Source organism: Amblyraja radiata, chromosome 27 (genome assembly GCF_010909765.2).
Source record: "Amblyraja radiata isolate CabotCenter1 chromosome 27, sAmbRad1.1.pri, whole genome shotgun sequence".
In the NCBI taxonomy this organism is placed as follows: domain Eukaryota; kingdom Metazoa; phylum Chordata; class Chondrichthyes; order Rajiformes; family Rajidae; genus Amblyraja; species Amblyraja radiata.
The window spans coordinates 14,215,667-14,241,779 of NC_045982.1; the positions used below are offsets into that span (position 1 = coordinate 14,215,667).

Sequence of the window (26,113 nt, forward strand, 5' to 3'; positions counted from 1 at the left end):
GCTGCCTGCCCTGCTGTGTGTTTCCAGAATTCTGTGTTTTTATTATTGGACAAAGCCTTGATGTCAAAGTAAATGTAGCTATTTTAATTATGTCTCTTAAATGGGAGTTCAATTTTGTAACACAATAGCCACTGTACCAGCTTCCCATTTAAATATGAAGCATGTTCTAAATTAAACTTGCTGTAAACATTTGAAAACATGCATTAAATTAGCTGAAGTGGAGGAGAATCAAATCATTCAGATGAGGAATATCCTGTATTCAATGATCACCTTTGCTCTGAGTTCAATAATTTCACAGCAACAACCCAGACATAACCATAGGTCCCAGCCTTGAAAGGCGCTTGGTTAAAGAAAAGAACATTAGCTTGGGTTCTATATCCTGACTTGTACCCTGAGATTCTTATGGGAGGTATGAGCTGGGGTTGTTTTATTTCTTTCTTCACCCAGTTATTCATTGGTCAATATATACCGCCTGTGGATTACTTGGGAATTATTAAACAGATTATCCCTCATAAAGTGATCTCTTTCGAACCAAAAGGAGAACATTTTCAATACATTTTGTTGCAAGGAGCAACAGGGTTTTGCTGGCATTTGTTGCCTTTTGCTCAAGGGGACAGGAGGATGCAGAGACGTTGGAGAAGGTGCAGGTAGAGGTTTTTCCAGATTATTTTCCCTGGAACGTTGGAGATTGAGGGAAGACCTGATGGAAATATATAAAATTTACGAAAGACATAAAACAATAAGAATGTTTCTCCTCGGGTAGGAATGTCAAAGATGAGAGGGCGATGCTTCAAGGTGAGAGGGGCAAAGTTTAAAGGAGATGTTTTTACACCAAGGATGATGGTGCCTGGAACACGCTGCCAAGGGTCGTGGAGGCATTTATGAAAAGGACATTTAAAAGGCTTTTAGATGGGCACATAGTTATGCAGAGAATGGAGGGATATGTATCATGTGCAGCCAGAGGAGATTGATTTTACGGCAACGTGTTTGGCATGATGTGTCTTATGTTCTATGTTCCGTGATTCTTTGAGCTACATCAGGAATTATATTAGGATTTACATAGTCAAATTTAAGGACTTGAATGCTGACATTTTATTTCCTTGACTGAGTTGTTTTGTCATTGCTTTAAGTGAAATGTTTTGTTCTCCTTGATTAGCTACCGACCGCCCATTCCCAAACATTTCTATGTTTCTATGTTTCTATGTGTGACAATGTCCATCAATGCCCCCAAGGAATTTTATATCACTATTTGGATCATTTTATGATTTTGAAAATTAAATGCATCGTTGAAACTGCCGGAACCATTAAACATCATGAATAACTTAATTTTCTTTGTGGGGAAAACAAACTTCACTTTGTAACTTTCACTTTCAAATTCTTATCTAACATATTAGGTTCTTTCTAACATATTCAAAAACTGAAAGGGCCAGAAAAGACTAGGCTTGTATTCACTGGAGTTTAGAAGGATGAGGGGGTATCTTATAGAAACATATAAAATTATAAAAGGACTGGACAAGCTAGATGCAGGAAAATTTTTCCCAATGTTGGGCGAGTCCAGAACCAGGGGCCACAGTCTTAGAATAAAGGGGAGGTCATTTAAGACTGAGGTGAGAAAAAACTTTTTCACCCAGAGAGTTGTGTATGGAATTCCCTGTCACAGAGGGCAGTGGAGGCCAAATCACTGGATGGATTTAAGAGAGAGTTAGATAGAGCTCTAGGGGCTAGTGGAGTCAAGGGATATGGGGAGAAGGCAGGCACGGGTTATTGATAGGGGCGATCAGCCATGATAACAAAGAATGGCGGTGCTGGCTCGAAGGGCCAAATGGCCTCCTCCTGCACCTATTTTCTATGTTTGTATGTTTAAATCTTCATTATAAGTTGTCTCCTGAGTGGTGATTCATTCATGCTTCCAGCCCGTTCTGGAATCAATCATCGTTAACAATTGTGAACTAATTCACTTTTATTGCTCATTTTTTCTTATCCCCATAACCAATACCATCGGCTGCAATTCTACTTGATGACATATACAGTAAGTGTAGGTTAACTCTGTGAAAACATATCAAGGAACCTCAAAGGTTATCAATGGAAAGTTCAGAACATTCAGCTTTCTGCTCCATGTGGTCTTGTTCTCTAAACATCTCACATGCAATCCTCTTCTCCAGTGCTTAGTAACCCCAGAAACATAGAAGCAATTTTCATCTCTGGATTATTGCTTCATGTTTGCCATTATTTAACTTGGAGTACTGCCTGATGACTCATTCACTGTGGATGCATTCTACAACCAACCATCACGAGGGGTGTGACAGTAGGTAAGGATAACATCATCTACTGTTCTCGTCCCCAACCAAGAAGCCACCAAATTAAGGTAAAGGCTATGCCAAGAGCAAAAAGGCAAGTCCTCACCTGCATTGCATAAATCCTGTGCTGCACATACAATAACATACAATTAACATTGCTGATATTAAAATTAGATGTATCATTATCTTTCTAAAATTATGTTTCCTTCATTTTGCAGATGTGGGCATTGTTGGCAAGGCTGGCGTTTACTGGCCTTGAGGCCTTGTGACGAGGTGACATCTTCTTGAACTGTTGTAATCCACTTGCTGAACCTACTGCCACAATGGTATTGGGTTGGTAGTAGCAGGATTTAAACTCAGCACCAAGGAAGGAATGGTGGTTTGTTGCCAGTTCAGATTTGGGTGCACCTTGGAGAAAAAAATGATGGTGATAGTGTCTCCATGCAACTCCTGCCCTGGCCTTTCTTTGTGGTAGTGGTTGTGGTTTTATGACATGCTGTCTAAGTAGGATAGAAGAGTAACTGCAGTGCATTTTATAGATGATGCACACTGCAGCCAATTGATGGAGAGAGTAAAAGTTTAGGATGGTGTTCCTGAATAGAGTCATAGGGTCATAGAGTGACACAGTGTGGAAACAGGCCCTTCGGCCCAATTCGCCCACACCAGCCAACAATGTCCCAGATACCCTCGTACCACTTGCCTGCGCTTGGTCCATATCCCTCCAAACCTGTTCTATCCATGTACCTGTCTAACTGTTTCTTAAACAATGGGATAGTTCCAGCCTCAACAACCTCCTCTGGCAGCTTTTTCCATAAACCCAGCACCCGTTGTGTGGAAAAGTTTCCCCTCGGATTCCTATTAAATCTTTTCCCCTTCACCTTGAACCCATGCCCTCTGGTTCTCGATTCCTCTACTCTGGCCAAGAGACTGCGCATCTACCCGATCTATTCCTCTCATGATTTTGTATACCTCTATAAGATCTCCCTTCATCTTCCTGCGCTCCATGAAATGGAGACCCAGCCTACTCAACCTCTCCCTATAGCTCACACCTTCTAGTCCTGGCAACATCCTCGTAAATCTTGAATGTTTTTAGAGGTGATTTCATCCACGCCAGTGGAGAGCTTTCCATTACACTCCTGGCTTGTAGATGGAGCAAAGGCTTTGGGATATCAGAAAATGAGTCTCACCTTCTGATATACCCACTCACTGTTCGGCTCATTTAGTCATATCATTCATGGTGGTCGCCTTATTTCAGATTAGTTGTGGAGAAACCCAGTGATTGTAACAGTCAAGGGTAAGGACTTCCCTCCAATTAATATTGTTTCATAAAATTTAAGAAATAATTGCAATATATATTTGCCATACTAAAGAAGATAGACTAACCTCAGGTGATATGTTCTCAGCGACCCATCTTTGTTGTGGCTGTGTCATTAAAATATTATCAAATGATTCGGTGAGATTGCAGTCGTATAAATCTCTGGGGGCGATGATACAGCTATCTAATGAAGGCTGAGATTTGGGAACTGGAAAGGAAGAATCTGAATGGAACCGTTGGGATCTTCTAGTTGGATCAAGGTACTCTGTTGACATAATAACATCTTCAGGCAAAGGTTTCATAGTTGGGATGGAATTTTCCAGAAATGAAATGTTGTCAAAATCAAATCCAATGCCAGTGTTATTCCTGTAGAAAGAAAGGTATCTTGAAGTTAATATTTCAGGTTGATGATCGTTCCGATGAACTGCTGAATGCCTCCAGCATTATCTGTTCTATTTAAGAACAGCAGTGGTCGTTATGTCGACCTCTGAGGAACTCTGCTGTAAACCTCCTTCCAGTCCAACAAACACGTGTTCACTACACTCCGTGCCCTGTATATTTATCTAGTTTCCATCCATGCGGCCACATTGCTTTTAATTCCGAATGCTTTAACCCTGATTGAACCCTATTACGAGTCACTTTGTCAACTGCCTTTTGAAAGCACCATATCAACAGTATTTTCCTTATTGCCTCCCTCTGTTAATTTGCTGAATCAGGTCAGTGTGAACTGGGTTCTGAAGCAGAGGAGATCATTTGGGCTTTCCATTTGCCATGACTCGCCCAACATTTCAGGACAGATAGGGAGGAGGAAATGATGGGCCATGGATATGTTTGATCGTCCATTCAGCAGGTCTAAGATGGTCCACAAAATTTGCCTTGGCCACTACCACAAATGGTCCTACACCTAGCATTATGCGCATTGTTGTGGGAGCCAGTGGTCTTATCCAACACCAACTGGTCAGCCAGATTTTAACAGATGTGGGTCCACTGTTTTGGAAATTGTGTAGCTATTGGGCATTCTCTGGCATTTTTGACAAAGAGTACAGCAGTTAAAGTAGGGCAAGGTGCCATTTTAGCGTTTTGGAAGGGAGAGCTATTTTGTTCATTTTGCCTCTGCTGTAAATGAAGTAAGTTCCTTTACTCTCAGATAAAAGTCAGTTAGAATAGAAAATACAGATTGCTCCTAGGCAAATTCAATCCAATATTGGTTACTCCTGCTCAATTAAATAAAATGTAACGTGGCAAAAAGTACGGCAGGATCTGATTTCTCCTACCTCCTTACTGCGTTTGGTTCACAAGGGCGGGTTACTTTTCCGGGCAGCAGAAGTCTTTCTTCCTTTGGCACCTTTGAAAGAAAGTGCAAAAGGTTAGCAAACATGAACACAGAAATATGCAAATTGTTCAGACTGGAATAGGAATACCATATTGTCACATGTGACTAAGCACAGTGAGATTCTTTGCTTGCATACACAATATACACAGATAGCAGCCACCTACGGCGCTGACAACGTTACAAAGCACGCTGGCTCCCCCTTTTGTCCCCCACCCTCCCACCCACCACCCCCCAACAGTTCCCCCATGCAGGGTCCCCAATGTCCTTTGTCCCCTCCCCCCACTATTGTCCATTGTTCTCCCCCCATACCGGGTCCTCCATTGTTCTTCCCTGGTGAAAAAAATGATACCAGTCATCAGGAGTCAATGTGAACTAAAGATAGCAATTGTTGAACACTTGCTGCAGAAGATTCATCCACCAGCACTGGTCACATCAGATATTATAAACAGAAAGGACACTAATTTTTAATCTCCAATTAAATTATTTTGAAGTGTGTTGAAATGGCAATAACAAGACTGCAAGATCCCTGAAAGATGGTGATATCCACAAAGTAATGTCAATGAAGGAAGAATATTGGCCACGGCACCAGAGCTGAATCACCACCTCTTCTTCAGACTAGAATAATCAGAGTAGTTACAAGTGGAAAGAGTTTTGTTTGACATCTTGTGTATAAAATCATGAGAGAAATAGATCGGCTAGACACACAGTCTTTGCCAGGAATCGAGAACCTGCGGACATAGTTATAAGTTAAAGGGGGAAAGATTAAATAGGAATCTAAGGTGTAACTTTTTCACATAGGTGGGTGTATTGGACGAGCTGCCAGATGATGTAGTTCAGGCAGGGACAGGCAGAATGTGGCCATTGACCCAATGTCATAATACGAATAGACTTCACGTTATCTGTATTTTGACAGTGAGATATTAGCCTTGGTTCCTTTTTTAATTATCAGAATTGTGCACATAATTTCAGAGTGACAACATGTCTCAATTGAGACATACTGTACCAATGCTTCTTTTCAAATCCCAGTGTTTTCAATTCTCCTTCCCTGATGTGAAGAGAAAATAGTTGCACGGTATGCTTTTGTGTTAGTGATATAATCACATTACGAATTTCTCAGTAGCATGCTTGGCCCTCAGGGGGAATACATTCTTATTGACTGAAAACAACACGGTAGTGTGTACAGGAAAGAACTGCAGATGCTGGTTTAAATCAAAGGTAGACACAAAATGCTGGAGTAACTCAGCGGGACAGGCAGCATCTCTGGAGAAAAGGAATGGGGGATGTTCCGGTTCTGACCGTATGTTGGTGAAGCACAGCAATGGAAAATAAAGTTGAGCTTCACTTCAGAATATTAAGTGCAGATGGTGATGTTTGTGGTAGTAAAAAATAATTAGTTTGATGTTAGTAAATCTAACTTTAAAATAATTTTTCTCATCACCTTTGTATCAATTGGCTATAAAATGATTCTACATGATATATTTTCATTGGCTTTATACTATTATAGCATCGAGAAAAAACCTTAAGGTTTAATTTGTTATTCATTTTTAAAGTAAGCATGTGAGAGAAATCTGTAGTTATTGAAACACTCAAGAATAATTTTGTAACTAATGTTACAATAGTGTAAATATTCAGTTTGGGCAACTTTACCCATCCACAAGGAAGATAGAATCACAAAAAAATGGGAGAGAATAAAATTTGCAACACGGCCTCAAGTTATTCTGATGTCATATCAAAATCGAACATGTTGAAAAACCGGAGGGAAACATGACATTATATTTTGTTTGTTACTCCTTGTTTTATACAAAATTAATATTTCCTTTTGGTCATCGGACCTTCAATCAAAACAAATACCTTGTAGTAATCATAGAGGAGGCTTAAAGCAGCCACACTTTCATCATCACCATTGATGCTCATCATGGCCTTTGTTGCTGCAGTTAATGGGTTTTCAAGGTAGCTTTTCCAGGCTTCATCCTCATTGGGGACAGAATTCAATTGGAAGTTAACACCCTCATTGTGCAGAACCATCACCGGCCTCATCCTGAAATAAATTCAGCAGAATTTCCATGAAAACCAAGTAAATCAGACATCACTGGAATAACCAAAATACAGCCCACGGGAGATTCTTTTACCCTGCGGCTATCAAGCTGTACAACTCCTCCCCCTTCTCTCGTCGGGTAGACTGACTCCCTCCCCAACTACCCCCCTCCCCCCCCAATCTTTGCACATCCCCAATCCTTTCCACTCGTCACTTTATTTTCAAGTTTGATGTATCTTGTGTTTTAAGACCGATTTCCCTCCTGGGATAAATAAAGTTTGATCTTATCGTATCGTATATAACAGCAAGTAGTAAAAAAAAAAACAAATGTTTAATTGGCACCTCAACCTGTGATGCCAAAGACCAGTTACAGAATTTTTAGTTTTAGCCACTCATTGATACCACTTCTCAATGGACTGTTGTACAAAATTGTAAGACAGGTAAGATCAGACAAGTGGGAATGAGAACGTGTCATAGAATTCTGGAGGCACAAGAGACAGCAGATGCTGGAATCTTGAGCAAAAAAACAAAGTGCTGGAGGAACTCAGCGAGTCAGGCAGCATCTGTGAAGGAAATGGGCAATGATGTTTTGGTTTGGGACCCTTCTTAAGACTGGGACAGTCTCATGAAGGGTCCTGACCTGAAATGCCACCAGTCCATTCCCTCCCCAGGTGCTACCTGACCCGTTGAGTTCCTCCAGCACTTTGTGTTTTGTTCATTGGTTTCTAAATTGGCTGCTGAGCGTAACTATGATCAGCACACCTAGGATTCCAGGGAACGTGACATTTCCAAACTGACATTGGGCAAGGAAATAAATATATACAGTATATATAAATGGGTACTATAGCAAAGTCCAGCTTGTTTTTTGCACCAGAAATAAAATAGTGGTTAATGTAACCTGACAGCTAAAAGGCTAATTTAAATGAAATAAGAATAGCTGTGAAGTTGGGAAAGAGATGAATTATAATCTCATCAAAATTGAAGAGTGAATGCAAACTTCACTAACTGTCAGAAATGAAAGATTGACTAACAAAAACCCAGCATGGTTCTGTAAAATGTTGTCTATCCCAAAATAGTATAGTCTGAGCAGTCACTAATATTCGTAAATGCTTGATTGAATGACACTAATGGCTCCTGTGACGATAATCCACGCAGTTTCATTATTGCTTGTTTTCCTTTCTATTTTTGAAATGTGGTTCAATAGTCAAAGCTCGTCACACCCCTGATGACATTTTAACTGCGGGCTCTTTGCTGTACTACAAAGGTTTGTTTTTCTCAAGCTCCTAATGACAATCTTATTTAAAAATCTACTTTTCAAAGGAAAAATATCCTCAGAATTTGCCATGCAAAAGACTCTGATCTCGGCGATAAGGATCGCATTCCTCTGCCACATCCAGAATTAGCACCATCAGTGCATTGCTTTACATTCTAACAAATTAATTTGGTAGAAAAAATTAAGAAAAGTCAAAAGTCACATAAAATTATATACATGGGAGGGTGCTTTAAGTGATACATAGACTTTAGAGAAAAGTGCTTTTAAGCCAATAGTTCTCCGTATATTCTCAATTTGGTTTTCCAAGAGCAGGAAAGAAGTGCTATATTTTTCCCAACAGGCTGTCAGCTACACTGGGACCATCCATGTCATGGTTCCTCTCTTGAGACAGTCAGTGGAGGTGTCAAATACTTGGGGTGGCACAGTGGTGCAGCGGTAGAGTTGCTGCCTAACAGTGCCAGAGATAAGGGCTTGATCCTGACTATGGGTGCTGTCTGTACGGAGTTTGTACTTTCTCCCTACGAATGTGTGTGTATTCTTCAGGTGATCGGGTTTCCTCCCACATTCCAAAGACATGCAGGTTCGTAGGTTAATTGGCCTACTTAAAAATTGTGAATTGTAGCTAGTGTGTAGGATAAGGCACGGTAGGTACGGGGTGATTGCTGGTTGGCGCAGACTCGGTGGGCCGATGGGCCTGTTTCCTTGCTGTATCTCTAAAGTCTAAAGACTAGAAGGGGAAAACTGAACAGAGATGTGGGGGGCAAGTTTTGCACACAGTGGTGGGTGCCTAGTAAGCAATGCCAGGAGTGGTGGTGAAGGCAGATATGGTCATGGCATTTAAGAGGCTTTTAGATAGGTACATGATTATGCAGGGAATGGAGGGATTTGGATCACATGCAGGCAGAGGAGATTTGTTTAACTTAGTTTGACACACACATTATGGGCCAAAGGGCCTTTTCATGTGATGTGCCTATCTATCTGTTATGCTCTATGTTCTAACTCTGACATTTCCTCAACAAAATGCATGGAACATTTATCTGGTTCCCTTCCACAGCTGAAGGATTTCACAGACTGAACAGAATGACAGATTGTGCACATTTATGTGATGCAAGGAAACCTTTATTATTCATTTGGAGATTTAATTTTTTTCAGTAAAATGAAGCTTTCAGTTTTAGGATATATACATTTTCATTTTGTGCCATGGGAATAGTAATAATGTCACTTTTCCATAAATGAATAAATCAAGTGTCAAACTTTTGTTACTTTAGCTCAATAATAATCCATCACTGTGATGCACCATTCCCACTGATAGAAGATAACATGTCTAGTAGTAAACGTTTGATCTGGTGAGGAAATGTTTGACACTTTTCCCCAATGTGATAAAAACTGTCAAATGCTTCCTCACTAGAACTTCAGAAGTTCTTTCGAATTAAACTTCAGTTGATGGTACTAAAGGGCATAAATTAAATATCTGAACTATGTTGGGAATTTCATAGCCAGCGAATGAAAATCAAAAGAAAATTTTGAAAAACCTGCAGAAGCTAGATTTCTGAAATACAAATCCCAAACTTGATATTTGACATCCAAGTCCTGAAATATTAATTCTGTTTCTCTTTACACAAATGTTGCATAGCTCGCTGAGAGTATCCAGCATTTTTTTGTTTGTGAGCAGAACCTGAACTAAGTTTAAATTAATTTGCCAGTGATGAAATAATTAATTCACTGTGTGATTTAATTCTTCAAGAATGGAGCAGGAAGCTAAAAAGACTTGTATTTTTGACATAAAGTGCTGGAGTAACTCAGCGGGCCAGGCAGCATCTCTGGAAAATAAAGATTGGTGGCATTTCAGGTTGCGATCCTTCTTTAGACTACTCCTGACATGATACGCCACCTATCCTTTTTCTCCAGAAATTCTACCTGATCCACTCAGTTGCTCCAGCACTTTGTGTCTATCCTGTTTTGACATGTTTTAATGAATCATTACTAAACCGTATGGAACAGAGGTAATTTTCAGCTTCTCAATCTCCCACAAATGCTTTGATTTCCTTCAAAAAGCATGTACTTTAATGCTCCCTGCTTGCTCACCTGAACTAGTGTTTAGTAACATCAAGAAATGCTCTGAATACAAAAAGGATGGGCCATTGGGAGAAATATACAAGTTTCTTTTGTATAGTGCCTTTTACAGCTCCTTCTGAATAATGAAGTCAAGTCACATTGAGTTTATTGTCATATGCACTAGTGTGGTGAGGTATACCATCATCTTCGTTGAAAACATCAACGGGAATGGTGCCTTACAATGCACTGTACGACAGTGATCGCAACTCTACTTAAGTGTGGATGGCCGTTGGCTCACTAGGAGCTCATCCGCCCTTTGACAGGTCTTGTTTTTGATCTTGCTGGGGGTCCACAGCCCCCTCCTCACCTGGCAAACCAGGTGGGGGAGACGGTTTAGTTGCTGACTATCCGACCATGGAGCAGGTAGCACGGGATTACATGGTACCCATGGCGGGGGGAACTCCCCCCGAACTGAGGCTAAAACTCTAAATACTCTAAAGGTATAGGTACAATGAAATTTTTGTTTGAACAGCATCACATGTACAACCTCTCAGACAACATTTAAAAAACATAACATATATTAATCAAACACAGACAGTCAAAAGAAAAAATAACTGTCCAAAAAAACAATTACAACCCAAAATATGTCCATGGTAGTGGAAAAGGCGGTTTATAGTGTTACATTTTCGAAGTAGGATTAAAGTTGTGCAAGTTGGTTCAAGAACCTGATAGTTGTCGAAAAGTAGCTTTTCCTGAACTAGGCAGTGTGGGACCTTAGGCTTCTATACCTCCTGCCCAAAGGCACAGGAGCTACAAGGTGCAACAAGGTATTTCTGAAATGTAATTATTATTAAAATGTAGTTAGTCTACCTGCGAGGCCAGTTGTGCTTGAGTTTCATGTACCATTTGAAAGATGATCTCTGACAGTTCAGCAACCTCTCAGCACTTTACTGTGTCAGTGTGGAATCGTATGGGAGCAATATTAGCAATTGAATACCGTAATTTGCCCTGCCTTAAGTGGTTGAGATCTACAGCATCTGTCAACTTCTTTTTTTTTTGCTTACAAGTGTACATCTGTGATTGACAATTCTATGTATAAATATGCAATCAAAAATATTGTGCCAAAGTGACATTTTCAAGAACCATGTTAAGTTTGTGTAAAACGAAACAGAGTTAACTTCTCAGGACTTGAGAGTCAAATACTAAGTTTGGGATTATCTCATTGGAATAGAATAAAATATATTTATCTCCACAAGGATGTAAGAGCTGCTACGTTTCACATAAAATAATGCATATTATCATTGAAGATGGAAGAAGTGATTAATATGGGTGTCAGGGGTTATGGGAAGAATGCAGGAGAATGGGGTTGCGAGGGAAAGGTAGATCAGCCACGATTGAATGGCGGAGTAGGCGTGATGGACCAAATGGCCAAATTCTGTTCCTATAACTTAGGAACTTGTGAAGGTGATTTTCACTATTGCACTTCCAGAGATAACAATCGTCATTGCAAATGTGGATTTCACAGATATGCAGCCCTCTGGATTATGTACATGGTCTTTGTGGAAAACATATTGTTGCAGCCTGCATGGGACCGTCACTTGCAATGCAGATAACTGATGGGACTTTTGGAGTTTTCATCGACTAAACAACCTTTCGTTTCATTTCCGGCTTGGTGTACAGAAATAATACCTACATTTCAGGAAATGCTTATTCCTATGATGGTTCCTATTAAGTTTAAAGAAGCAAAAAAAGGACAGAAACTCAATCTATTTGATGCACTGTTGAGTCCACACGTTGCTCAACAAGATAAAGATAACATCTGCCCACCATTAACATTGTCCGACAAAGAATTGCACACTCATCTAAGCATCTTAGAATTTATTGTTTACTAGTTTGATCATCAGCCTCCCACCACTGATACTTCCTCATGCATACATAAACAAGTGGGAGAAAGACATTATCACTCCAAAAATAATGATGGCAACCTTTAACTGCTGCATTCCTGTGGCCCCCGCTGCTAATTTTGATCTGTCCTGAAAGCCCTCAGTTGCAATGCTCACCTTTCCAAGCAGACAGTTAACTCTAATATACTAACTGGCACCTTGCAATATTTACAGTGCATCGAATTAATGGGCATGGACACTCCTCCTGACTGCTGTAAGTATTGCCACCCACTGCTGCCCCATCGCTGCATTCCAAGTTTCTCCTCTCTATGAGGAAAACATTGACTGATCATCTGTCCTGATCAGCTCATTCACTCTATGCCTCGCAGTCTTCAATGATCCATAATCTGATTTAGACAAACATTTGAAAGACTTCTCCCCCAAGAATCCCCCTCCCCCTTTCTTTTCTCCCGCCCACTCCCTGCCCCTGAACCCTGGCTGACCTTGCACTGGTTTCTCCCCCCTCCCACCCATCCTCCCCACCACTTCACCTGCATCTCTTCCATTGGCTACACAACTGTCCTAGCCTTTCTGCCTTTCACAACTCACAACCCTTTATCCTTTTGGGCTCACATCTGTCTTTTCATCCCTGGCCTTTGTCCAACGATCTGCCTATCAATGAAAACACTTTTGCTTGTTTCACCGATTACCAGCCATGCTCTCCCCTGCCCTTCCTATTTTCCAGCTTCCTTTCCTAACACCTCTTCAACCATTCTGAAGATGGATCCCGACCTGAAATGTCACCTATCCATGTTCTCCAGAGACCCATTAAGTTCCTCCACCACTTCTTTAATAAACCAGCATAGGTAGTTCCTTGTTATTACACAAAGACTGAAAGCTGTTGTCTTCAATCCTTACTACAAATAGAATATCGTTACCACCATTATTATTCAGTGATTATTATTTCAGCCTCAGCTCTACAATGTGAAACATTGATGGCCCATAAACTTAGGATCCCTTCATCAATACAACTCATTTCCAAGAATGAAGCCACATAAATACCTCAGTTCTGATATCTGCTGCTGAAACCTTCATCCATGTCCTTGTTCTCCTCAAGCTCAACTATCCCAATACTTCTTTGTCCAACCTTTCACTCGTCTCCAAAAGTTGTTTCATCTTCACTCGCCCTTCACTTAAATGAACTTCCAGCCTTCTAAATATTTTCAGTTCAAAATGTTTATCCTTGTTTTAAAACCCATAATGCCTTAACATCTTGTTTGTAACCCCTACCCTATCATCAGCCCATTCAAACACAGTTTTCTATAAACAGAGCACTTCAGCATCACCTCTTCCCATAATCTTCCATGGCTAATCATTCTTTAATCCATCAATTCTCCGTGCTTTGGATATCATTCCATAAATCCCCTTTATCTTTTCACCTCTGCCTGCCTAGATCCTGCAATGCATTTAGTTTTAGAGAGACAGCGCCCACCGAGTCGGCATTGGCCAGCGATCCCCGCACATTAACACTATCCTACACACACTAGGGCCAATTTATACTTATACCAAGTATACAAACCCAAGCCAATTAACCTACATACCTACACGTCTTCGGGCTGTGGGAGAAAACCAAAGATCTTGGAGAAAAGCCACGTGGTCACGGGGAGAACGTACAACGTACAAACTCCGTACAGGCAGTGCCCATAGTCGGGATTGAACCCAGGTCTCTGGCACTGCAAGCGCTAAATGGCAGCAACTCTACCGCTGCGCCACAGTGCCGCCCGTCATTTGGCATCTACCCTTGACCAAGTCCATATGGCTTTGAACATCAGTCTATATTTAAGACACGGTACAAATTTATGATTATTAAGGGCCTGTCCCACTTACGCGACTTTTTCGGCAACTGCCGGCACCCGTCATAGGTCGTTGCAGGTCGCCGAAAATGTTCAACATGTTGAAAATTCAGCGGCAACCAGAAAGACGCTACAACTCTTTGGGCGACTGAGGAGACGGCTCACGACCATACAGGCGACACCCTGGCGACATGTCGCGGGGTGAAGCCTGTATGGTCGTGAGTAGTCGCCTAAAGAGTCGTACCTTGTCCTGGTCGCCGCTGGATTTTCAACATGTTGAAAATTTTCGGCGACCTGCAAATTTTCGGCGACCGATGACGGGTGCCGGCAGTCGCCGAAAAAGTCGTGTAAGTGGGACAGGCCCTTAACAGATCTTGCACTGAATTACTATGCACACTCATTCATTAATCAATGCTGTGTGGCATTTAAAAAAATCTAGTGACGTATTATTCCTTTCTTTAGCAATAGGCAGAAAATTGCAGGGAGTAGGCACCAAAATTCTCGATATGCATGACAAGTATAGGCACCACATATGAACAGTCAGTGGAGCATTATACCTTTGTGATCGATGTAATGACATTTTGCATGTGAGTTCTCAAGTCCACCTTATTGTTAACCATTGCACAGAGGGGAACCTACAGCTCCTAAGTCGAAACATTTGGAGTAAGCCTATGAATGTTTGAAAATATTTTATTATAATTATGATGTTGAAGGGAAATACTGCGCAGTTGCAGCTTCCATATTTATGTTGGCCATTAGAATTTTGGAAATTGACTATTGTATTTGCTAATAATGTGTGTATGATATTTTCAAATTGTAGCAATAAAGTGAGGGGAAAGTTTGATATAAGCAGAGGACATTGGGGTATTACACACATGTTCACACCATTGGGTTGCAAGCTACCCAAGTGGAATATGAGGTGGTGTTCCTCCAGTTTACATGTGGCCTCATGCTGGCAATGGAGGAGGCCCAAGGCAGATTGACAGAATGACACATTCCCACACTGATAATTCCCTATCCCATTCCCATACTGATAATTCCCCAGCCAATTCCCATAAGGACCTTTCTATCCCGGGCCTCCTCCATTGCCAGAGTGAGGCCATACGCAAACTGGAGAAAAGTAGCTTACATTCCGCTTCAGCACCTAACAACCCAATGGCATGAATATTGAATTCTCCAATTTTAGGCCATCTCTAACAACCCCACTCCCCTTTCTTCCCCTCCCCTCTGCCCCACCTGGACTCCCACATATTTTTATCCTCCTCCACCTAGACTATTTCCTCCCACCCCCACCCCTTGCCTACTTTGCCCTGCTCCCCCATTCATCCAGCTTTTTTTCACTCCCCCTCCCCCCCCCACCAGTTAGTCTGAAGAAGGGTCTCGAATCGAAAAGCTGCCTCATAATGTTCTCCAGTGCCTGACCCGCTGAATAACACAAGCACTTTTTTATAGCACTTTCCAGTATCTGCAGTTCATTGTTTCTACAATAATGCCAAGTCACTCTGAGTACTAGTGCAGAGAATTTAGCAAAGAAGATAACTCAATTAATGATCTGTGTATTTCTTGATAACTTCTTTAAAAAGGTGCCCATTGAAATTAGCTAGAGAGTAAATACAAAGTCTTGTTCATCCTAGATGGTGGACTGACATGGTCCATTGAGCAATAGTAATAAGCTATTGTGCTTTTGTGTTAGTGGCATGAGTGCCTTTGAATATTAAGGACTGAGGCATGAAACCCGATGACAATAGACAATAGACAATAGACAATAGATGCAGGAGTAGGCCATTTGGCCCTCCGAGCCAGCACCGCCATCCCCAATCAGTACCCCGTTCCTGCCTTCTCCCCATATCCCCTGACCCCACTATTTTTAAGAGCCCTATCTAGCTCTCTCTTGAAAGCATCCAGAGAACCTGCCTCCACCGCCCTCTGAGGCAGAGAATTCCACAGACTCACCACTCTCTGTGAGAAAAAGTGTTTCCTCGTCTCCGTTCTAAATGGCTTACTCCTTATTCTTAAATGCACAGCAACTGTTGGTAACTGGGTGCAGGCGATGATGAGCATTAGTCTGTGCCTAAGATGGTGATGGAAGGGCAGGTGCGGCATTTGAAGATGCATTCAATGATCTATACAACAAATGTGCGGTCATTGAAAATGCCTTGGCATTGTAGCTATATATCCTCAGGAGTGGACTCCACGTACTAATCAATGCTTCTACCTGCAGAGTTGAACAGGTGAGTCTCCTGTCTATGTCCATAGGGCATTTTTCTAACATGGTTTCCAGAACCACATTTGAACGTCTCAAAGTCCTCCCCTAGGCATTGTACCGAGCTCAAAATCTCCTAGCTCAAAATTAGTATCAAAATGAATTCCAGCAAGTGTTACAGCCACGGTACACATGTCTTTAAGACGCACAGACTAGCTTTGAATGTTGCTGACAGAAAATATTACTCTCCATTATTACGCTCAGTTCTGCCTCCTACAGCCTGCAGGCTGCAATCACATCTGCATCATCAGCATGTTTGCAAGCTGCCTGTTTCAGAAGCAACAGTCCTGAGCTAATTGAACATCAGAGACTCTTTGTTCACTTACAAAGGCTACCCAACTTTGCTGTCTTCTAATACTTTTGTTCCTTACTTTACAGGAGATATCAAAAAGTACTTAAAAAAGTTTTGTCAGGGTCCTCCCATAGGAATCTTACATTTTAATGAAGCACCAGTATTGCCTAATTAGTCCTGAAACCATTGCACAATTTTTCGCTTCTGGAACTGTTTGGAGGGAGGGCTCATCAATTACCTAAAGCATTAGTCATAAACGAAACCTGACAAATACAGACATGTTGTTGCTATGGGTGGTTCGAAACTACAAACGCTAAATCGCTGAACTGTTATATGTTGCAGTGGACAGCACACCCATACTTCTGTTCACGGAGTATTCCTTTACATAGAATGGCATAGAGTTTTAAGCACACAATTAGACATTCGGTTGAACAGTCTTTGTTTATTCTCCACTCAGCCTTCGTCCCAAACATTTTCAACAACTTTCTATTGTTTTCACCTTTATATTTATTTAGCTTCAGATTGAATGTGCCTTTAATTATTTCTCCAAACTATTCCTTGTTCATCATTCTCAGAGTAAAATGTAACTATTGAGTTCACTCAATTCATAAAATGTGTGCTTCCATTTTGTTCCTTCAGAATACAATAATGGAATTTCAAGAGATGAGTGCTCTGGTGCCCAGGATATGTGAGATAATGCAATAAGACAAGTAGGTGAAGGTGAATGGGGGGGGAGGGGGGGTGGTTGCTCTACCTGGTGGTTGCCTCTCAGGAAATGTTGGATCTGCCCCTTTGGAGAACTGAAAAGCATGCGGTCTCAAAGTGTGATTAAATAATGTTGATGCTAGCCTTTGATTAATGTTAATCCAGCGGTTTGATTCAAGTTTGTTTGATTATTAACTGTAGAGTTATAGATGTAGCCGGTCCAACACACAGATCAGACTCCTCACCATTGTCTCCATCTACACCTCATGATGTCTTGGAAAAACATCCAACATAATGAAAGACTTGTCCCACCCTGGGCATTCCTTCTTGTCCCTGCTCCCATCGGGCAGAAGGTAACAAGAAGCTCGAAAGTGCGCACCATCAGTCTCTGGAACAGCTTCTTCCCCTCTGTTATTGGGTTTCTGAATGGTCCATCCTTAAGCTAGAGTACTGATTGATTCACTACTACCCCATTGTGGACATTGGACTTTATCCATGTAACTGATGTGTTACAATGCTGAGAACTATATTCTGTATTATATATCCTTCCCTTTACCTATTGCACTTGATTTTGACTTATTTGTATGTATGTATGTATGTATAGTATTATCTGGTCTAATTGGATGGCATGCAAAACAAAGCCTTTCAGTGTACCTCATTACACATGTCAATAATAAACATAGCCTAAGATTGCGGTATGATATCCTACCCTAGTAGGCCATGATATTAGTTAAATCCAATAACTAGTAATATCAGTCAAGACGCTGGTCCACTATATTCTTCAGAAACAGGAACTTTGGTCTTCATCCTGCTATCCTTTGTCGGTCAATTAAAAACAATCACAACATTCAAGGGCACGACTTTCAGCTAAAACTTTAAAGATACACCCAAAACCTCCTAATAGCGGGAGGCAATAGGAAATTAATGTGGATTCACCAGCCCATGGATACCTTTGGAGTCAATCCCCACAAGGAAAAGAAGGTGGACGAGTCAAAGATCCCCTCTAATGCTATTTTGACTGCAGAGTTAAAAGTTATTTAGTCTGCCCTGCCAATGTTATTTGCTTCCAATGAATCGATGGTGCCAAACCACATTCCAATGGCAATTGTTTCCGCCAACCAATCTGATATGGAAGTGTATCTACACATAAATATGCAGGTATATTAGGGCCATGTACAAATGACACACAAATTGTTACTTAGTCGCTCCTTAGTGTATCAGATTTAAAAAATAACCACGATGGAAAAGTGTGGACAGGGTGACACAATACATTGAAAACTACACAAGTCATTAAACTATGTGACTTGGTGACTAATTATTTCAATCTAGATGTTATTCGTCTTATAATGTTGCAGTGTTCGTGTGTATCCAATGTATCACAACAGTCCAGCTCATAATCACAGAATATCATCCGTTCAATGCTGAAGCTCAGACCTTAGAGCGCAAGTGCACTTTGTTGCTAACATTTAGCAAAATGTCAGAAATTATTTTATAATTGTTGACCAGAATTGATTATACAAAGTAGTATGAAAATTACTTTTTTCCTTTACCCGATTGTATTTTCCTCAAAGCAATCTGAATGTATGATGAAAATCAAATGTATGTAATGAAAACTTAATAAACAAAAATTTACAGTCATTCCTAGCCAAAGTTTAACTTTATGCATGTAAGTTTGTGGTTCATTAATAATAGACTTAGTAGTTTTAAGAGCAGAAAAAAAGATACTGAGCTGCAACAAACCTGTCCTTTATGATTGCTTTCTAGCCAACTCCCTGTGTTTTCATCTTATCTTTCAATCTCCTCACTCTCTTGAAAGATATGTAGCTGTGCCCCGAACCCATCTATTACTGTCCAATTGCTTCTGCTTTAAAAGCCACAATCTAGTAAATTAATTCTCAAGCTAATTACTCTTTGTGCAAAATAATTCCTCATTCTGAATTTACATCCTCTGACATTCAGGCTTCTTGCAGAAATAAGTAACATGCTTTGATGAACCTTTACATAATGTTGAAACCATGATGTTTGGTCGTATTTAGGTTATTACCAAAGAATTCACATCTTGCTTCACTTATAACTTTAAGTTCATGACATTGACGGTCATTTTTGTTGGTTTCAAATGGGGCAATGATTCCTCTCATAGCCCAGTGAGTCTGATGAAGATTTAGCTATCAAAATAGCTTTCTCTGATGTTTAAATTAAATGGAAAATATCAGAAATACTCAGCAGATCAGGCAGCATCTGAAGAGAGAAACTGAGAATGTTTCAGGTCAGAGGCCCTTTGTGAAATCTGGAAAATCACTTATTCCTCACTTTCCAGTTCTGACAAAAACTCTTTTGCCTTAAATGTTAACTCAGATGCCACCGAATGTACTGTGCAGTTTTCATCTTTATTTCAGATTTTGGCAGCTTTGCTTGCTAATCAACACATTAACTGCATAATTGTGTTGTTCCACTCATTCATGTTTCATATTGTAAATTAGAAAAGTACCAGTGAAAAAGATGAGCTGTGTCATAGAGTCTACACATAGAAAACTTGGTCATTACGCTATCTAATTCATGCACTTAGCAAGGTTTCTGTCGGCCTAAGGGCAGGGTTACAATAGCTGAATGTACGGATCTGAGGAACCTACTTGCCATGGAGTCAACTCACCATCCTTGCTCAGGGATCTATGTAAATACTGTACGTTCCCACTTGCATACTTCTGAGATAGTTTCCAATTTCCTCAACTGCGATATCTTTCCACTGCAGCCTTTGAACACATTGGTTCCACATCCTGCTCTTATGCTTTCATGCTCTTTTCTTCCAGCAGGTATGAAGTTGTGATTCTCTTGTTCTCACCCTCCACCTCCTCACTTCCACATTAACAGATTATCCTCCACTGCCAGTCACATCTTCCCACCAAACACCTCAATTGTCACATTTTGAAAGGACCATTCTCTCTGCATTTCCCTAATTTCTCTCCACCGGCTGCCACTCACCTTCCAATCCAACTGCAAGAGAAACGTCGTCTGTCCTTTTACCTCCACCCTCCCAGGTGATGCAGAGAATTATGTCTATTTCTTAGACTTTAATGTTTCTCAAGATGTGGTCTCCACATCAGGGAAATGAAACACAGATTGGCAGATCATTTACTATTCTATTTGCAAAAGTGCCTTGACGCTTTAGTTCTACATCCCACCGTAACTCTGACCTCTCTGTAATTTGTTCCATATACCTTTTCAACAAAGCTTAATGTAAACTCAAAGAACAGCACCTAGCACATGGCGCCCTTCAAAAATCTACATTGAATTCACCAATTTCACATTAGCACCCATTCCATTTTATGACTTGCATTACCAGCATATGTATTTTTCTCTCTCTCATCTTGTGCTATTTCAAATTTCATTTGTCTCCTCTTATTTACACTTCCTCACACATACTTTTTGTTGGCCAATAGCACCACCATTTACATAATTTATTCATTCTCCACCCTGTCTGTGGCCTTTCATTTGTTCCTGTTGTCCTTCCCCCTTTGGCTGCAACTTAAAAGCGGTTCAATGCTTACTTTTCTAATTTCTGATGAAAGATCAATAAACTGAAAAGCTAGCTCTGTTTTTTCACAGGTGCAACTGCTGTTGGCTATTTCCTGTATTTTTTGGTTTTATTTCAGTTGAAACATCTGCTTTACTGTGCATTTGTGCGAAGCTTGTAAACAAATTATAACATTCCATTATATGTAATTCCCATACCTTCAAAAGCAATGCAAATATGCAAGAATGGTAAATTAAAATTAATAAGGTAAAGCTGTGCTACATTAGATTAAAATCATCAATTCAAAAATAAGTTTAAGAAAGAACTGCAGATGCTGGAAAAATCAAAGGTAGACAAAAATGCTGGAGATACTCAGCGGGTGAGGCAGCATCTATGGAGAGAAAATAGGCGACGTTTCGGGTCGAGAACCTTCTTCAGACATGTCGAGGGGGGGCGGGAAAAAGAAAAGAAGATGCGGAGACAGTAGGCTGTGGGAGAGCTGGGAAGGGGAGGGGAAGGAGGGAGAAAGCAAGGACTACCTGAAATTGGATAAGTCAATGTTCATACCGCTGGGGTGTAAACTACACAAGCGAAATATGAGGTGCGGTGAGATCAAGCGCAGACTTGGTGATCGCTTTGCCCAACACCTCTGCTCAGTTCGCAATAACCAACCTGATATCCTGGTGGCTCAGCACTTCAACTGCCCCTCCGATTCCAAATCCGATCTTTCTTCCTAGGCCTCCGCCATTGCCAGAGTGAGGCCCAGCGCAAATTGGAGGAACAGCACCTCATATTTTGCTTGGGTCGTTTACACCCCAGCGGTATGAACATTGACTTCTCCAATTTCAGATAGTCCTTGCTTTCTCCCTCCTTCCTCTCCCCTTCCCAGCTCTCCCACAGCCTACTGTCTCCACCTCTTTTTCTTTTCAATTCAAATTAAGAATCCACTGAATGTGCAGAATTCACAGCCCAGAATTTATCCATTCAGCCGAAGAGGTCCATCCTGTTTATATTCTGTATTCCAATATAATTACCTCATTCATCCCATGTCAGCAGTCATTCTCTTGTGTTCACTTCAAACCTTCCCTTCATGTGTTGATGTCCACAACTCTATTCATTATCATCGCAATGCCAAGAAATTCCCCCAAAGTTCTGTATTGGATCTGTTGGCTGCAACCTTATCTTTATTCCCCATGAACGAATCTCACAAGTGGAAACACTTTCTCCACATCGATCTTTCACATGGATTTTGAAGGGTTTTCTCAGATCAAACTTCCACAGACACCAGAGTTCAGCCTGTCCAATATTTCCAGAGAATTCAGACTTTCAGTAGTCGAGATTTTTCTGAAAGTATGAAAGCTGGAAGCTATTCCAAGGCTACTCAACCCTTCTTTCTCACAAATGTAACTTACAGGTAATATATGTTTGAATGAACAGAGCATCTATTAAACAGCAGGTATCAAATTGCCAAGTAAATTTAGTTTTCTATTTGATTTACTCACACATAATATAACATGGAAACTCTGTGTAGGAAATGCCTCAAGACTTTTCAATATACAACACCAAATTATAACTAAATACTGTTCATTAGCTTTTCATAACAGGGAAGTCATCATTGCATATCAGATCGGATTATTGTCCCATGTGACAACTGTTTATTGTGTTTGCCATAGCTAGATTTTCTTCTTTTGCTTCCTTTCCGTTCTTCAGTTCAACCAGCTAAATCAACATCTTTCACTTGTAATATTTATTGCACATACCTTTTATTAAAACAGATGGAGGACGAATGAATCTCCGACTTATCTGCTCCAGAGCAATAGCTTTCAATACGCAACCAAGTTCTCTAGGCTTTACTTTAAGTGCGGTTCCCACCAATAGAGCTGTAATAAGGTGTGCGCATCATACTTAATTTGCAGAACCACATATACACCACAGTTTGCTCAAACTTGACTTGCATGTGGAAAATCTGCTTTCTTATAATGATGCTTTCTTATAATGGAGGTGATGGCCCAGATGTTATGAATCTCTCTGCACGAAGCCTCACACCTCCCTCCAACTTGTGTATCAGATTCCTAGTCCGTTCAGAGAACCCCCCAAAACAAAAGCCTGAATGTTGGCGGACTTGCTTGTTAAAAAAAAACTGGCAGAAAACTTCTTAAACCCAGCAGAAAACTCCGCTGCATGCACACTGTCACATTAACAAGGAAGTAAGTGTATTTTTTAAAGAGAGACTTGATATTAATGCAATATCTTTGGGCAAAGACATCATAAATTACTATAGCTGTAAATTACAAGGAAGTTAATAAAGGGGTGATTGCAATAACTGATGACATTCCAAATGTACAATCATAATCTTTAATTATTAGCTTTCACACATCTGTATCTGTCTCCGAACTTGCAATTGCCTCAAGGCAAAAGAAACTATGACCCAAAAAAACAAGCGCAAACAGGTGCCTTCTGATCTATATGATGTTTTGTGTTAAATGGTCTTCACTTTACAGCTGTTGAGTTTTCTTTTAAGATCTGAGTAGGAGCCCTGCTTCACAGCTATGGGAAGTGTTTCTCCTGATTCAGACTCTTCACTTTCCCAACACCCACTTAATAAGGAAGAAAATTACATGCATAAAAATTTGCCTCCGGCAATATTGTGTTCTGCTGTCGAAACTGTCGAATGACAGCGGGGTATTTTAAGTTTGTTTAATTCTAATAGTGGGCTTGGTCTGACAACGTGACAAGTTATCTGTGATCACTTTGACTTACGATATCATAACAGAAACTAAGGAAACCAAGGGTTTAATTGACAATAGAAAGACTTTCCTAACCCTCTTTCTTCAACTCACGCAATCAAATTTAAATGCATTACAACACCAGGGAGTTTCTTTAAAAGAAAGATATATTATGCTGCTTCCCTTGTCCCAGTTTTTAAACTTGGTAAATACTACAGCAATTCTACAGGAGTTTATTTAGTCTGGTAACTGCATGATATTACACTTTACTTTCACAGCTACATAGTTTATTTCATTTTATTTTAGCTTAGTTTAGTTTAGCTTAGTTCATTTTACTATATTTTATTTTATTTAGTTCAGTTTAGTGGTACAGCATGGAAAAAGGCCCCCTGGCCAATCGAGTCAACACTGACCATCGATCACCCGTTCACACTAGTTCTATGTTATCACACTTTCTCATCCACTCCCTGCACACTAGAGGTCAATTAACCTGCAAAACCGCACATCTCGTGGATGGGAGAGGAACCAGAGCACCCAGAGGAACCCCACACAGACACAGGGAGCATGTGCAAACTCAAGGCAGACAGCAACTGGGTTCCTGGGTTTAACGACAAAAATGCTATGTTTTAACGATATCTGTCTCAGATCTGCTACTGCATTAATCATGCCTGTGTCCTTTCTAGTAGGAATTAAAAAAACATCAAATTCTCTCTTTCTGTTCAATTATAAAACTTTCCCTACATTTCTAATACCTTTCCTTGTCTATTAAGCACTTTGGGAAATTTTGAGTTTGCAGGTGCATCATTAAAGCAACATCTTTCTTTATATATTGAAGATGTTGCCTGCTGTGAACAGGTAAATACTGTATATAAATTAGGAGCAGGTCTGTCAAATTAAGTCTGTCAAACCTTCACCATTTAATAAGATTATTTCTAATCTGATTTTAATCTTGAACCTGCTTTCCTGTGGGCCCGTATTTTTCACTCCTTGATCAGGTATCTATCTCTGCTTCAAAAATATTCAAAGGCTTTGCTTCCACACCCATTTGAAGAAAGTTCAATAGATTCATGATTCATAAGAGAAGTTTCATCATATCTCAGTGTAAAGAGTGGCCCTTTTAAAAAAAAATAGTGATCCATAGTTCCAGATTCTTTACAGGAGAAAATATGTCCTCCTCCTCCTCCTGTCTGTTGAAACTCATCAGTATCCTAAATGCTTCAATTAATTCTCCTCTCATTCTTCTAAACTCCAACAGATATGAGGGCAACCTCAGCAACCTTTACTCATAAGCCCACCTATCCTTTCCAGAGATAGACATAAAATGAAGCAGGTCAGGCAGCATCCCTGGAGGAAAGGAATGGGTGACGTTTCATCTTAAAATTGCCATACAAAAGGTACTTTCGTCTCCTTTTGGGTTGGGACCCTCCTTCAGACTCATTCCAGGTGGAGACACAAGAAAGTGCGGTGGTGGCATCTGAAGAAGGGTCCCGGCCCTAAAGGTTGCCTGTCCATTCCCACCACAGATGCTGCTTGACCCTCCGAGTTCCTCCAGTACTTTTTTTTAACCCTTGCTCTGAGCTGCTTCCGATACATTTACTTTATTTCCACATAAAGAGACCAACATTGTACACAATTATTCAGATGTGCATTTACTTATGGAGTATATGAAACCTAATCTCTCTGCTTTTGTATTCAGTTCCTTGGCAATAAATAATAACATTCTGTTGGCTTTCCTAATCATTTGTAGGATCTGCACACCATTGTCTTACAACTCATGCAATGGAATACCCAGATCTATCTTCACCCGTGAGATTCATAATCTCTCATCACTTAAATAATATGCTCCATTTATTTTTCATGCCAGAACAGACAGCTTCACATTTTCTCACATTAAACTCCTTTGCCAGATCTTTCTCACTCACATATCAATATTACTTTGCAGTCTTGTTATGTCCCTTTCATAATTTACTTTTCAACCTATATTTAATATGTTTAACAAATGTTGGACCTCAGCTCTGATCACTGCAGCACATCTTTAGTTACACCTTGCCGACCAGAAATAAAAACCCTCCCACAGATTTATACCTGCTCTTTATTTCCTGCTATTCATTGAGACCGAGTTATACAGCACATGTTTTCTCTCTTCTCTTTTTGGATAAAGAGTCATATTCTCCAATCTTATGGAACAGTCCCAAAACCAGGGAAGTTGTAAAAGTAAAACCACTGCATCACCTATCTCACCAGCTATTTATTTTAAGATCCTCGGATGCAGTCCACCAGGCCCAAAGATGTGTCAGCACCGAGGTCCAATATGCTGCTCCTGGAATTCCCTAACGTTCCTTCTTCTTTTCCAATTCCCATTTATAACTATTCTCTGCTTGTTACTAATAGTAAAGGCTGATGCAAAATCTCTGTTAAATTGATTTGCTAACTTCTTGTTCCCAGATTCATTATCTATTAGACTAATGCTTACTTTGTTAATCCTATTCTTTTTCTTTAAATAACCAGAGAAAACTCTTAATATTTGCTTTGAAATTTCTTACTAACTTCATTTCATGCTCTAATCGTGTAG

The 26,113-nt window shown here is 40.4% G+C and overlaps 1 protein-coding gene across 2 annotated transcripts in view; it reads right to left on the bottom strand.

Annotated features, from left to right (window-relative positions):
• The window catches only part of grhl3 (grainyhead like transcription factor 3), a 79,696-nt gene that overhangs the window by 48,062 nt on the left and 5,521 nt on the right, over positions 1–26,113 (bottom strand). The window contains exons 1-4 of one of the 2 annotated variants that reach the window (XM_033045192.1): positions 22,576–22,682; positions 6,797–6,983; positions 4,887–4,957; positions 3,681–3,978 (exon numbers count right to left, since the gene is read on the bottom strand). In XM_033045192.1, coding sequence (XP_032901083.1) covers positions 3,681–3,978; positions 4,887–4,957; positions 6,797–6,982 — 555 coding nt within the window. In that variant the 5' untranslated portion in view covers position 6,983; positions 22,576–22,682. Of the gene's footprint in view, positions 1–3,680; positions 3,979–4,886; positions 4,958–6,796; positions 6,984–22,575; positions 22,683–26,113 lie in introns of those variants that run through there. The other variant, XM_033045190.1, reaches the window with a different exon arrangement.